The following is a 14,749-nucleotide window of genomic DNA, read 5'->3' as shown; positions in this document are numbered from 1 at the left end:
TAAACCATTAACTGAGTTAATCACAATATTTTGTTGGTGTTCAATCATGATTGATCACAAATTCACTTGAGATTTATTTGTACTTTTTTGATGGCTTAAAGTAAACACATCAAAGATTGATTCAATCTTCCTCTTCAAGACGAGGTAATCATCTCATCTTCAGCCACTCATCCAAAACACAGATGCCTGCTCGTCGCAGGGTCACACACAAAGACAGACATCCACTCGTTCTCACACCTACAGACGACTCTGAATTGACCAGGTCACCAATGCTGCATGTTTTTGGAGGTGGAAGGAAGCCGGAGAACCTGGAGAGAACCCGCGCAGACACGGGGAGAACATACTGTACAAAACTCTGCACATAAATGTGAGAGTTAAATTATTATCACTGACAGCTCTCATCTAGAGAATAGAAATCACAACATTTTGAAACAGACAGTATTTCATGCACGTTCTGCACTTGATCCTCCTAATACAGGAGTTTAGAGCCAAAACAATTTTTAAGTACTTACAAACTGCACTGTGAGCCCCGGTAGATCCCAGAAGCCCTTGTTTGACGCCTTTTATCCCTGTTAGTCAGTTCTAGTATCTGTCTTTTGGTCTTTAAAGATCCAGTATTGTACTAGAGTACATAGTAGTATATTGTCAAATGTAGTGTTTTTACGTTTTCAATACATGCCTTCAGTTTGCCTACTTTTTCCTTTATATTTAGGCTATTGAAATTCCGCAAGCAATTACTAGATATTAGAATTGTATTTGTAGTCCACTATGTTCTTGTGTTTTAAAATTATAGGCAAGACAAAGTTGGCCTGAAACTCCAAAATTCAGGGGTGTAGAATACCTCTAGTTGTTTATTTTTTAATTTCTCTGTGGTAACTTTGTTCATGATGAAATTCATATTTAAAACAGAAAAGGACCAAAAGCAGCAAAGCTTTTTGAGGCTTTTTCTTAAAAACAATTTTCGTCAGATCTTTATCATTCCACTGTATCAATAAGTGTTGGTTCCTCAGTATTATTTATGTAAAAAAAACTTTATTTAAGTTAGTTTAAGTCATACACAACAGAGAGGTTTGGGGTTGATTCCCTTAAATGTTTAAAGGCTTTAAAACCTCACTGAAATGGCAGAATAAGTCTGATCAGCATTTGTCAGAAAATTAAATCCTAAATTTGAGCCTTCTCTCCCCTAAGTGGAATAATGGAATTGCTGCTCCAGCCAGACCAAAGAGTTCATGGTCGCTTCTATATACAGTATCTGTGGATTTCAGCCCCACATGAGCAGTCACTATGTCATCAAATCCTCCAGTAATCCAGCTCGCTCATGAATGACTAAATCTCTCTTAGAGTTTGAGGGAACCAAAGTAGTAAAAGAGAGTATTTTGAAAAACAATTTGTATAAGATGCCTGTTGTTGTTAGAGCCTTTCCAATTTATTTATTAGAACACGTGTACAAGTTGGATTGATCTGTCATGCCAAACACCAAGCCAGGCCCTTTCAAATAATCAGTTCTATGAAATTTCCTGATCACATCATATTTCAGATAAAATGATTTAATGAAGTCTGCAACAGCAAACAGTTAGTACCATACTTTAACATGAGACTAACATCTATTTCCAATGCTGCTCAGTTTGCAACGCTGTCCTCCTTCTCCTGTGTATGACGCAGTCCTTGCTGTATCAGCTGCTGCCTTCCCTTCTGCCTTGCCTGGATCCAATCACATCCAACCCTGCAATGAGCAGGAGATCACGAGTGTTCAGCTGGGGGCAGCATCGGCCATATCATGCATAAATAATGCAGCAATGAAGACTGTTTCATTCAGTCATGAGGCAGCTGACTAAGTCTTCAGAAACATCACCAGCCTCTTCATTTTCCATCTTGATTAGCCATACAAACCATCCTGATGTAGTTTGTTGCCGCCTTGTGATTTGATTCAGGAGTGGAGAATGTGCGCACGGGCCCGAGGGTAAGGATTTCCTCAACTGGCTTCATCCAACGTGTAACGGGTTATGTTTCCTTTCTTCTCCATCCTCTCTGTTGGACTCTGGATACAGCACAGAGAAGTCTCATCTCCCATAGAGAGCGCCGTGTCCAGGAACTCGCTCAACATCAGGAATACCGCTTACATCGAAGAAGAGAGTCCCCACCTGCCCAGAGAGCTGGACCACTCGCTGGAAATTGCGCGAGAGGAGGTGTACTAAAATGTCTTATTCTATAAGTTATAAATACTGACTTCACTGAATTTTATGTAACCTCTTTGGTTTTGCCCTCTTCAGATTGTGACAAAGCAAAAAGAAGTGCTGGAGTGGAAGAAGAAGTATGAGGACAGCCGGCAGGAAGTACAGGAAATGAGGTGAGACATTCCACTTTGGCTCGTATATCCGAATCGACTACAGACTTGATTCAGCACCCACCTGTGACTCTGTTAAAGGTATCACAGTGTTTCAGCGTCTTGCATTCAGACCACACCCATTTTCACCTCTTAACCCTTTCATTGGTTTATCTCATTTAAAACTGTCAACCGAGGCCTCGATTAACTACACAGAGGAGAGCCAGTTAAAGAAGTCCATCTGAGTTCTCCAATCGGTGTGGGTGTTAAAAAGTTTGAAGAAGAATCAATTTGAAAACATGTGTAAAGGCTCAGTTGCCTGCCAACCTGTCAAAGCTTGATTAATAAGCACCATATATCTGTCTACAGATGGTCTGTGTCTGTCTGAGAAATGGCTAATAATTATGTCCAAAGAAGACAGCAATGTAGAGTACGTTGTTCTCTGTCAGCAGGTGGTGGGTGTGGGTCCAGCTGGCCACAGATCAGTTAGTGTGGATAAGACAGCGCTTACTTTATTTGACTGATCGGACTCAGGATAAGGATAAAGAGGGGCTAAGAGGCTAAGAGGGAGGCATGGCTAATCAATCCTCTTACCTACAACCTGCTTTTCCCATAACAAGGTTTCTGCTGGTCATCAGAAGAAGCTGAATGGCTACTGACCCCATAGTGCAAAAGCAAATAAATAAAAAATAAACACAATATAAAGGGAAACATGGTTAGGGGGATTTAAGCCTCAGTCACATCTAAATAACCAGTCCTTCAAAGTTTTACATTGGAGAAAATGATAAAATAAGATTTATTCATTGTATTTTTATGATGGAGGAATAAAATTATTTTTTTATGTGCATGTATAGTACATATTTTGTCATATTTTTAATTTTTAAAACGTCCTGCAGGAACTGATGATATTTGTCCTCCACAGGAGAATTGTTTCTGAGTATGAGAAGACGATTGCACAGATGATAGGTGAGTTCTACTTTAAGTACAGATTTTCATGCGCTCACAAAACCCTCTTGTCACTTGTCACAGATTATTGGACCGTCCTTTTCATCCAACACATGAATTTGTGTTCTTGGACTATTGTTCCCCAACCATTACTAATACATTTTGCTCCTTTTTTTTTCTGTTTTTTTTTTTTTTTGGTTTGGTTTTTTTGCAAACAGAACTTCAATAATAAAATTAATACAAACCTATGCGCCTCGCGCCATTGTCTCTGATTTCTCTAAGACTAGCTGGCGTTGCTCTCTGTTTACATTTCTGGCCTTGAGTTGAATCCGTTATTACTGGATTGGATAAACTCACCTGTTTGGCTTTAATCCAAAAAAAAAAAAAGATCTGTTGTAAAGTCACACGCTGTTCTATTTCTGCTTTCACGTCTTATCTTCTTTGCCACATCTAGCCTTTCCTGAAAATTTAATTTCCTCTACTATCCAATTTAATTTAACGTTGTCACAAAACCAATCTGTCTCTGCTTCTGTCAAACACTTGGCTCACAGCTCTCACCCTCCCAGCTTAACTTAACACTTCTTTTCTGTTCTGCTCCCATCTTTGCCCCTCACTATTTGATAACCCTGACAGGCATGCCGGGTGAGTAACACGGGATCCCTTATTTCAGCTCACATCTGTCTGTCTTCCTTCAGAGAGGGGAGCTGAAGTGCTCACCTTCTTCATTTCATCCAGTGACATTTATTGTTGTTGAACTTTGTCTGTATGAGAATAATAATCTTTTGTTAGTAATCGGTTTAAATCAGCTGCCATTTGTGTACGCCTGGATGTTACTGATAACACAGATGCATACATCTTGATGCATGCAAAATTATTGAGCTTAGCGGGTTGGCCGCCTAGGCGTGTGACAGGAAAGGGAGGAGAAAGCTGTGGGGGGTTGACATACTGTTTGCTGTCTCCACAATTCACAGGTTATTTCCCCATTGTTCAGTGTTTGCATGTCATTGTTTTATCAGTGGGAAAAAAAGAAATTCATAATAACCCTCAAACTCATTGTGATATATTGTCAAAAATCAACCTGTGTTGGCGTCAGTCTTAACCAGTAACTATTATATAGGCGATCATCTTATCTACAGTATATTTATGTGTGTCCATTAGAGGATGACCAGAAAGAGAAGTCTCTGTCCCACCACACCATCCAGCAGCTGATCGTGGAGAAGGACCAGGCTCTGTCTGATCTCAACTCTGTGGAAAAGTCTCTGGCCGACCTCTTCAGACGTTATGAGAAAATGAAAGATGTTCTGGAGGGCTTTCGCAAGGTGAATAATTATTTACAGCTCCTAAATGTCCTGCAATTTAGTTTTAACAACCATCGTGACAAGTAATTACAACATTTTCCACTCCATTCAGAATGAAGAGGTTCTGAAGAAATGTGCTCAGGAGTATCTGTCCAGGGTCCGTAAAGAAGAGCAGCGCTATCAGGCTCTGAAGATTCATGCAGAGGAAAAACTGGACAAGTGAGTCTATGTACACAATGAGAGTTTTTATTTGGCAGTGACTGTGCGATGGTATACCTGTATGTCCAGTAGAAATGTGCCACTTGATCTAATAATCTTTTACTTAATTTGATAGTTTTATATTTCATCAATGCTGTTCATGCTCATGGTCATGGCGATCTGACGTGGTTCTCATTTTGTTTCCAGGGCCAATTCAGAGATCGCTCAGGTGAGAACTAAGTCAAGGCAGGAGCAGACAGCCTACCAGGCTAGTCTGAGGAAGGAGCAGATGAAAGTGGACTCTCTGGAACGCACACTGGAACAAAAGGTCAGTCAGATAAGTCAACAGAATCATTGAGAAATCTTTCAGAGCAAATATATATATTTACAGTTATCTGTATATATATGGATTTTAACAGAACAAAGAGATCGAGGAGTTGACGAAGATCTGCGATGAGCTGATTGCCAAGATGGGGAAGAGTTAGCAATGACACCGTATCCAGACCAAGGCCTTCAGAGGGAGTGGCTGTGGAAAAAGTACTTTGGAACTTGAAGTGGATCTATAATATTGTAAAAGTGAGATGGATACTGCTGGCCAAAAATACTCCTGGGACTAAATGTCCTACTGAATTTGTATACACTAGATCCACAGGAATGGCTTCATCCTAATCAATCTGTACATTTTTAATGTGTCAGTGTATTGTACTGTATCAGGGGTCTGGCTTAAAGTTTTAGGAAATATATTATATTACTAAAAAGTGTGTGTGTATATGTGAGCATGTGTATGTATGATAACAAGGAAATGAGAGATCTGTTTGTGGGTTAAATGATTTGTAATGATGTTGCCATGACAGCCACTGAGGGAGAAGACTGTTTGCCCCTTCCCGCTATTGTCTCCTCTTTGATACAAGAAAGATTTTCAAAAAAAAAAAAAAGAGAAAGAGATGTGGAGTTATTCATAAATGTTGTTACCACACCAGAAGAATATAAAATATTATAGTAGTTTACTGCATGTGAGAGAAAGGAGAGCTTGTTCGTGTTAATGTTTGTATATGCTGATGGAAATATTGAACATTTTTATAGTTATTCTGTTAGGCATCTCCTTTTCACTTCCGTCACATAACCTTGTAGATATTTGTCATACTTGTCATAGCTTTCTTGAGGAAATTGTGGGACTATTTTTTTTGGATTTTATTTTGATATAAAGCAAAATACTTGTGATTTCATTCAGTTGTGAGCAGGCGTAATTTATTTTGGATGGACACTTACTAGTCCTGTTATGGTTGTTGTGTCGCACTGAGGAATCACTTCTCTGCACAGCCACTGTACAGCATCTGCTTACAAAGTGCAATAAAAAATGGCAATACAACAGACTGGATTGACTGTGATTATTTGCCCACTTGACCCTCTATTGGGTCAAGTGGGTCAATGTGAGTCACAACACATCAAGAATCAGGGTTAAGATGTTATTATGACACTTTGACAGTGATCCGTTTCACAGTCACTGCCAGAACAAACTACACAAGCACAGGCACCTGACGTACCTGACAGACCCGCTTTAGGTCAGACGCTCATACAAGTTCATAAATGAAAGGAGGGTTCAGTTGGTAGATGTAAGTCTAATGATTAGAAAACATGCAAAAAGGCTGTTATTTATGGAGATTCTTAAGGTCTAAGAGGAATAAACACAATACAGCATAACTGCAACCCATTTCAGATAGCACATACCTGCACTAATAGTTGTCAAAACAACATCCTCTAGAGCAGGAATGTCAAACTCATTTCCACCGAGGGCCACATCAGCCTAACGGCTGTCCTCAAAGGGCCAGATGTAACTTAAATGTAACTAAATGTAACTCAGTGTAATGTAAGATAAATGGAACTACTCCTTTATGTTAAATAACTCTGAATTTATTACTTATTCAACTTGCAAACATTACAGTTGCATGAAAAACTATGTTTACCTGTTGCTCTGTTACATAAATCAAACTATCCAAGTGAATAAAGAAAAATAACATCAAACACAAGTTAGGACATTAACATTGTTCAAAACGTTTTTGTCAAAGTTAAACTGGGCTTAATTACTGCATTGTGGGAAATGTAGTTTCTGGTCAAAGCAAGCTTTTGACCTATTTATTTTTAGAAACTGACCTTTTATGCTCTTAAAATGATGTGGCCCTTGGGCTTTGAGTTTGATACATGTGCGCTACAAGTTTATCACCAGTGATTAAAAGGATGACAAGCATCACTATTTCTGAATTATCAAAGAGTTTGATTTTATGTGATTTATTTACCAATGTCATGGACACCTATTTTTCAGTAGATTTAAATGTGTCAAAGTCAGAGTTCAGTTGGGTTGTGATCAGTCTTGTTGGGGGGGTGCCAGGACGGGACTGAACGTGGACAGGGATGAGATGGGGAATAACCAGACTTGGGATGGGTGTGGCCAGAGCACAGAAACCTTTAAGGTGAAATGTGCAGGATGAATCTACTTCTTTGTCTATCTGGGCTGAGGACGTAACAAGTCAACACTTAATTGTAGCTGTGGCCCCCAGTGGAGGGGCCGGTAATCTCCTGGTCAGTGCAGGAGGGGATATGTGCTCATCTGATGGCCCAGATTAACCTCAGGGTGCTTTAGGAGCAAACAACCTGCTTTTCATTGTGAGACCAAGACAACTGAGGACCACCAGGGCCATGAAGACCGCTCACTGCTGTCCGCTGCTCCTGCTCGGTCTGGTTCTGCTAGCAGCCAACAGTAAGGATGAAGTTTTGATTCTTAATAACCTCTATCTATCTTCACCTTCATCTCTTCCCCTTTTAGATATGACTCTACCCTCAGTGTACCAAGTATTTGGACTTTCCTTGAGTCTCCTCTAAAGCACCGCTCTACATTTCCCCGAGTGAATTTTAAAACAAAGGTTTGCAGATTGTAGTCTCTTGTTTTTTTTGTCATCCATCATTTCCCTGACAGGCAGAAAAGCAGCCGAAAAAATAACTTCACCATCTAGTTTCCAGGACGGAAGATGTCAGACATAACACTACAGTTATTTTTGCTTTTTCCAACCACATTTTGTATGTTTTAAAGTCTGTTTAAAAATTTTATGTTCCTTTTTTTATTACATTTCTTTTTTTCCTCTCCCCTCGGTGTAACCTCCTCCCTTTTAACTAGCATGCAATTCATGCAGCTAATCTCTTAATAGGCCTGGAGCCTAATACAGCATGCAGGAGCACGGCTGTGCAGTGCAGATAGTCTGGGGTCAACTGCAAACATAAGGGGGCGTTTGCCATACCATGTCAATATACACATAAGAGGCAAGAAAAAAAAATATGAGACTACACAGAAATACATGGAAATTGCTGATTATTTTTTGCTATTGTCGTTGTTTTGTTATTAAAATCGAGCTTTAACCAGTTTCATGGCTGAAAGTTTGACAGTTAATAGTACACAGTATGTCAACCATTTAGTGTCGCGGTTACCAACGCTTTGTACGTCTGAGCTGCCTTTCTGTCATCCTGGTATCTCAACACAAATGATGAAAGATGAGTCAAGAGATGTGCTGCCACAACAAATGTTTGAAGCGATTGCTGTAAGTCCAGCTCAGTTTGATCCTCTTAGGAAGCAGCTTCTGAAGGGCCATTTTCGAATTTAAGGGGAGGATGAAGGTTTTTCAAAAGTAAGTGTTGAAGTGATATTTCAAAGGTCAGCTAGTTCTGAGCAAGCTACTCCTTCCTCTCGAGAGCTTGAGAAAGACATTTTCGTGTTTTATGTGCTGAAGTAGGCTCCTGAAGATTTAGCTGAAGGTTACAGAGACATTTCTACATAAACTGAGGGTACTTGTTTAATTATCGGCTTGACTTGTAAAGGAGGTGAGTAATTAATGATGTCTTCTCTCCACTTCCACTGTCATTATCACCTCTTAATATAAACTCATAAGACATTGCGTATATATGCTCATGAAACCCATAGATCTCCTCTTCATGAAGAATATAAATACTCAGAATTAATTCTTATTATTGAGGTAAATAGGGCTATGTTATCTTCAGGATGCCCCGTACTTAGTAACTGATTCTTTATCATAAGGCAGCATGAAAAATACTGGCTTTTATAAAGGTTAAACTTGACATAAAGAAAAAAGGCATAGACACAGGGTTTGTTTTTACCTTTCTCTACAATATTTGATATAAAATCTTACATTAGCATGATGAACAGTAAACCACTAATGAAACAATGGTATCATGTTGTTCTAAAAATAACATTGGATTTGAAAAAAATATAGTAATATGATTCATTTTAATGACAGTAGCAAATTATTCTCTTTTAAGGGTGTTTCTTCATGCCATCTCTGACCTAAACTTTCTGTTACACAGTGCAAAGCACATTTTAAAATTTGACGTGTTGTGGATATTTGTGTGTGATAATCTCCTGTTGTTTCTTTTTCTGAACAAAGTCCATTTTCTTTCATTGTCACACGTTTTGGTAGTCGTGGTTTAATCAGGCGTTCTTCTCTTTTCCCTGAGGTGATGCTCTGCAGTGCTATACCTGTATGGGCTCCAACAATGACGACTGCAACCGGCAAGGTTCTAAAACGTGTCCCAGCTACTCTGACGCCTGTGCTACAGTGGTGGGCCATGACAGTGAGTCCAACAGTGACAGTATAGTGGCAACAGTAACAGATACTTAGAGAAACTGTATTTTTATCTGTGAGGAAGTGTGTGTAACAGAGGTGAAGCCTGCTGTCTGGAGACGTGTCTCTGTCGGCAGGGGGGGCGAGGCTTTTAAGGAAATGAAGAGCTTTGCTGCTCAATCAAAATTTTTAATTAGGATGTACACCTGGCACTGAGAGAATTCATCTTCAGCAAAATCCTCAAAATGAATGATCTCAGTTTATTCATTTAAATGTGCGCAAGGCAAGAGTTTTACACAACGAATACATTATTTGATTTCTTTTAGTGAGGAAACAGCAAAGCCTCGAGATATCTATAAATTACATTGTATATTATATACATACATAAGATTTATGTATGCACAGTTTTTTAAAAATCCCATTTTTTTCCAACATCAGCAACAGCCTTGAGGCCTCACTGAATGCATCAACTTGTGCATTTTTTAAACTGGAACTAACATCGTCAAAGCAATACAGGTTGGTTTGTAAAATGCCGTTATTCCACTGGTGTGACTCACTCATATTTCTGTTTTGTCAGGCGGGGTGATGAAGTCATGCTCCTACAAGTCGTTTTGCAGTCAGGCCAACAGCCAAGGCTACAGAGCACCAGGCGTCAGAGTTCACTGCTGTTACAGTGACGACTGCAATGTGACAAGCTTCGCCTCTGGCCTGCTAGGTCTCAACTACGTAGTACTGTTGTTTCTGCCAATGGTGTTCTGCTGCTTTTTAAATTAGATCAGTATCAAGCAAGACAAAACTTATCTACTCCAAAAAGCCAAATAACCCTGATTAATATCAAACTGCATGCTTTGATTGATTTACAATATTAAAGCAAACTGAGAAGGAGGTTACCACACACGGGCAAGTGCATGGTGTGATCACGTGAAATATATGTACCATGTTGGTCTGAAGCTATTAAATGGTGCTCAGGTAGATGCATGTTTCAATGGATTTCAACCAGCCAATAACAAGAGTATCCGAAAACAAGCGCTGAAATAACAGAGATGAGATGATTCATCGTTCGGCTCCTGCTTTGAAGAGGAAGAGATGTGATTTGGGTTCATCTGCATCACCTTACCAGATTGATGCTCAGCACACAACCTGTTCAGCAGCAGCATGAAAGGAACGAGGCGAAATCACCATCAATTTATGTTTCATTGCTTCTGTCTCCAATTTTCCCGACGTACATCCACACAAATTTTGAGGTATTGCATGTGTTGCAGCAGATGTTCGTATGACCAAATATGGCACTAGGACTTCCATCAGCTGACGTACCCTTACATCATCAACCTGCTACCTGTCAATCATACATCTGACGAATAGAGTGAGATCATTTGGAAGCTGGTTAGAAAACACTTCTTACTCTGGAGGTCCGTGGACAGATGCTGCTGAAGTTCATCCACTGCATTTATGATCACATCTCACCTGAGGGCGACTTGTAATTACAGGCTACTGTATATACTGTATGATAAATGAATAAACAAATCAATACAGTCCAGTGTTTTACATCTATGTTGTTGACAAAAACCCAACTCTGTTTACCGCTTTTTTATCAGACAACGTTACAATCATTATTTTGTAAAATACCTTATTATAAACAGTAGAAAACAGCCAACTCAAATCTATCCTGAGAAGAAAGGAAGGAAGGAGGGAGGGAGGGAGGGAGGGAGGGAGGGAGGGAGGGAGGGAGGGAGGGAGGGAGGGAGGGAGGGAGGGAGGGAGGGAGGGAGGAAGGAAGGAAGGAAGGAAGGAAGGAAGGAAGGAAGGAAGGAAGGAAGGAAGGAAGGAAGGAAGGAAGGAAGGAAGGAAGGAAGGAAGGAAGGAAGGAAGGAAGGAAGGAAGGAAGGAACAAAGGAATTAATGAAAGTTAGAGACATTTGCCTTTCCTCTGTTTTAAAGTGCATGATGTAGAACTTTATAACTAATGTTAGATTTACTGGGAAAAAGCTGTTTACATTGTAATCTATGATAAAATGTAAATACAAACAGTAAATACATATATTTGTGACTGACTCTGTAAGTATTTATACTGTGTTGCGGAATTATTTCACTTTGTCTGTTTTAGTCGTATTAGCAGCTGTTTGTTCATCATTCTGCCACTTTGGTGTAATAAGAAATGTTTTTTATTGCCATGAGTGCCATGCCTTGCAATTTTGTGCAGATGAGACATAAGGCATGGATCCATGTGATGCACATCCATCTCCAAACCAGACGGTCACATTTGTGATTTGAACTGAAAGGTCTCAAAACTATTGGGTCAATTATTCTCTAATTTGGTGTCAACTTTCATGTCCTGTTCAGGATCAATTGTAATAACATTGATGATTCCCTGACATCTCAAGTAATGTTATGACCAGGTTAAAATATCTATAGTAATGTGAAACATCATCATTATGATGAGTATGTTTGCTTACTTATCTACAGTACATCCTTTTAAATGTACTAACATCTCTAGAGTCTTGATTTTTCTATTTCTGAAGTCTATTTTCCAACAAGGGAATCTCCCCTGGAGAACTCTAAGCTGCTTAGATCCATTAACGAAGAATAATAAGATATTTACTTTTGTTACCTTTGCCTTCATGTATGCTTTTAAATTTCTTTCTAAGACAAGTAACCTGTGCTTTAATAAAAATAAACAGAGAACAAGACAATGCGTTTTATCCCATAAAATCCCACAGTGATAGTATCAGTTACATTCTTCAAACTGAGCTTTTTATTAAATTCACTTGAACTCTAAATATGAGTTTATTGTAGTTTCGTATATAATCTGGGTCTTCATCAGGGTCAATTGTTTGGCTTAAAATATAAATAAACATAAAGAAGACCCACTGAACTACTGAAAAGTAAATCAACATGATTGCACTATGAATTTACAGTATTTTTCCAAGATGAAGTATTATGAGATGTGCTCCATGCTGTCTTGGTCCTACAGTATAAAGAGAAGATATGTAACCTCTAATCTACAGTAACAGATTTTAATAAGTTAATGCTGTTCAATTATAAGATATAATTATAAAATGTAATTATGAGATATAATGATAAGATAAGATGAGATGAGATGAGATGAGATGAGATGAGATGAGATGAGATGAGATAAGATAAGTCCTTTACTAGTCCCACAGTGGGGAAATCCGTGATAAGGCGTGATATTGTGTTTGAACCAGGCATATAGTAATATCATAGCAATAAATTTCAATACAAAATTTTTAGTGTTATTTTATTTTGCAATTTTATATAAAGCAGGAAAAAAAGACTCAATCTTGAAGGAGTGCATGTATAATCTTTGAGCGATCGTTCACAACTCAAGCATCACAACTGGGATGTAACAGCTGCTCTCAGGCTGCGCTGCATTCACATTACGATCATACAAAACTGACATCTGCTGGCATGATGACATTTGCTGTTCACAGAACAGATCAGACACATTAGTCAACAGGGTGAAATTAAACACAAATTAGTCATGAATAAACATATTAAACTCTTTATATAACAAACCAAGATTAGCAGTTTATTTTGTAGTACATCCAGCAACTAATGGACCTATAGCATAATAGATTTTGCAGATCATAACACTGTCCACATGTACACCCTCAGCTGCTCTCCAGTTCACACAGCCTCCATTGTGAGGCAGTCTAGTCACACATTTGATTTCAGCAGATGCAGTTAAATCTCCAAGACTGCTGAAATTCATATTGACCAACCACGCCTCAAGGGTGCCACTAGATTGGATTGAGTCGATGGTGATAATAATTGTTCTGTTTTATTGCAGGCTGCCAGGATTGGACCTTATTTAAGGATATGAAAAAGCTCTCCCGCTGCTTCTTGTTCTGACTGGCTCTGTTCTCTCTGTGCCGATATCCTGCTATTCTCTCCTTTGACAGGCAGGTGTGACAGTGTGAATGGACTGCCCCGGAGGCGGACAGACACTGACCCCAAACTGTGAGTCTCCGGGCTCCGTCATGCAGAGACTGCTCTGGGTGCTCACATTCACGGACAGCCAAGAGAGCGGCCTCACATCAGCTCACCATCAGCTTTGTTTGATAGTGTTCTTTCACTTTCATTAGGCTGAGATGGAAACACTTGAAGAGTCAACGGGTTGAGGTGCATCTCAGGTGTAGCTGGGATGTTTATCTTTTGGCCACATCATTCAATGCCGATTGTTCAACAGTGATATCATCATGATTCACTATTATTGGAAATTGTGCATTTTAAAAAGTCCTTCCTGTATGACTTTTGTGTCAAATGTTACTTGAACCTTTGGCCAAGAAACATATTCTAGGCCAGAGTAATTTCATAAAGGATTTGCGACTAAAATCAAGGCCAAAAGCTTCCAGAGAATTGGAGAATCTTGGGACAATAACACAAGTCACTGTATTCCCATTGCACACACTATCTGGGCTAAAACAGAAGGTCATCACCATGGTAACTTTGCTGTTAAAATTGGAGTATGTTTAATCCCAATGCTTTGGCACCTGAAGACATTATCAACACAAATCCTTCCGTCAGTCACCAAATAAATGATCTGTCTGCCCTTTAAGAGAAGCTATGTGAGAAGGAACAAGGCAACAGAAAACTCATGTCTACACTGGTTTCTAAAGTGAACCACACCAGTTTCCCTCCACAGGAAGGCCACCTATCAACATAGTCATGAAATATTCTTAGGGTGCCTAAGTGGATGTATTTGGGAGTAGTTTGCTACTGTCACAGAGAAGCAATCAATTGCTCAAGATTTTCATTGTACTCAGATTGGAACTCCTCTGCCATCAAAAACAATCATTCGTCCATGTTGTATTTAGATCAACCCTTCTGTTTTTATTGCCTGCCTGTTTTGCTTGCATTACCTGTGTGATGCTTAGACTCATCGATACAGGAGGCAGAAATATTTGGCTGTTATGTTTCTCCCTACCGATCAGTTTTGATTGTGATTAAATCACCTCTGCTTAAATAAGGATGATGACATCAATGTCTGTTTGGAGGCTCTTCCCAAATGGGGAAATTCACTTATGAACCACTGTTGGAATTGAGATCCAACATACAAGCCGTTTCCACCAAATGTCCTTTCTTGTCCCAAACAGTCTTGATACTGGACTCTGGAGGCTTCGACACAAAGAAGCTGATCACAGTCTGACCTCCAAAACCATCTCCTCTCCACCAATGTTTTTTTAAAAAAGATGCACACTCTAAATCCTTCCAGGCTTACTTACTCTGTAATTTCCACTTTTGAGAAAATAAAACCCCATAGGTTGTAAATATGTTTCATCTCTGAGAAAGTGGGAGAAGACAAAGATTGCTGAAGTCATCTAGTGTTAACACTATTTAAC

General features: G+C 39.3%; 2 protein-coding genes across 8 annotated transcripts in view; both read left to right on the top strand.

The window, feature by feature from the left end:
- The window catches only part of tacc2 (transforming, acidic coiled-coil containing protein 2), a 46,994-nt gene extending 40,865 nt beyond the window's left edge, over window positions 1-6,129 (top strand). For all 7 annotated transcript variants that reach the window (XM_068326835.1, XM_068326839.1, XM_068326837.1 and 4 more), the window contains 7 exons: window positions 2,049-2,186; window positions 2,271-2,347; window positions 3,246-3,289; window positions 4,427-4,587; window positions 4,679-4,785; window positions 4,972-5,092; window positions 5,184-6,129. In XM_068326835.1, the coding sequence (XP_068182936.1) occupies window positions 2,049-2,186; window positions 2,271-2,347; window positions 3,246-3,289; window positions 4,427-4,587; window positions 4,679-4,785; window positions 4,972-5,092; window positions 5,184-5,249 (714 nt within the window). In that variant the 3' untranslated portion in view covers window positions 5,250-6,129. The remainder of the gene's footprint in view (window positions 1-2,048; window positions 2,187-2,270; window positions 2,348-3,245; window positions 3,290-4,426; window positions 4,588-4,678; window positions 4,786-4,971; window positions 5,093-5,183) is intronic.
- Window positions 6,130-7,288: 1,159 nt separating this feature from the next.
- Window positions 7,289-10,971, top strand: ly6pge (lymphocyte antigen 6 family member pge). The gene is made up of 3 exons (XM_068328134.1): window positions 7,289-7,519; window positions 9,283-9,399; window positions 9,967-10,971. Exons 1-3 carry the CDS (start codon window positions 7,459-7,461, stop codon window positions 10,161-10,163), a joined length of 375 nt encoding a protein of 124 aa, XP_068184235.1. The 5' UTR covers window positions 7,289-7,458; the 3' UTR covers window positions 10,164-10,971.
- Window positions 10,972-14,749: the final 3,778 nt, after the last annotated feature.

This window comes from Antennarius striatus, chromosome 11, assembly GCF_040054535.1.
Source record: "Antennarius striatus isolate MH-2024 chromosome 11, ASM4005453v1, whole genome shotgun sequence".
Lineage (NCBI taxonomy): Eukaryota > Metazoa > Chordata > Actinopteri > Lophiiformes > Antennariidae > Antennarius > Antennarius striatus.
Note: the sequence above shows the minus strand (reverse complement) of the source record. Positions and strands in the feature narration are given on the sequence as shown.

Excerpts from the sequence above, each read along its gene's own strand:
- ly6pge (XM_068328134.1), top strand. The coding sequence starts at position 7,459 with ATGAAGACCGCTCACTGCTGTCCGCTGCTCCTGCTCGGTCTGGTTCTG. Across the intron at positions 7,520-9,282 it reads GGTTCTGCTAGCAGCCAACA|GTGATGCTCTGCAGTGCTAT; the intron begins GTAAGGATGAAG and ends CTTTTCCCTGAG. Across the intron at positions 9,400-9,966 it reads TACAGTGGTGGGCCATGACA|GCGGGGTGATGAAGTCATGC; the intron begins GTGAGTCCAACA and ends CTGTTTTGTCAG.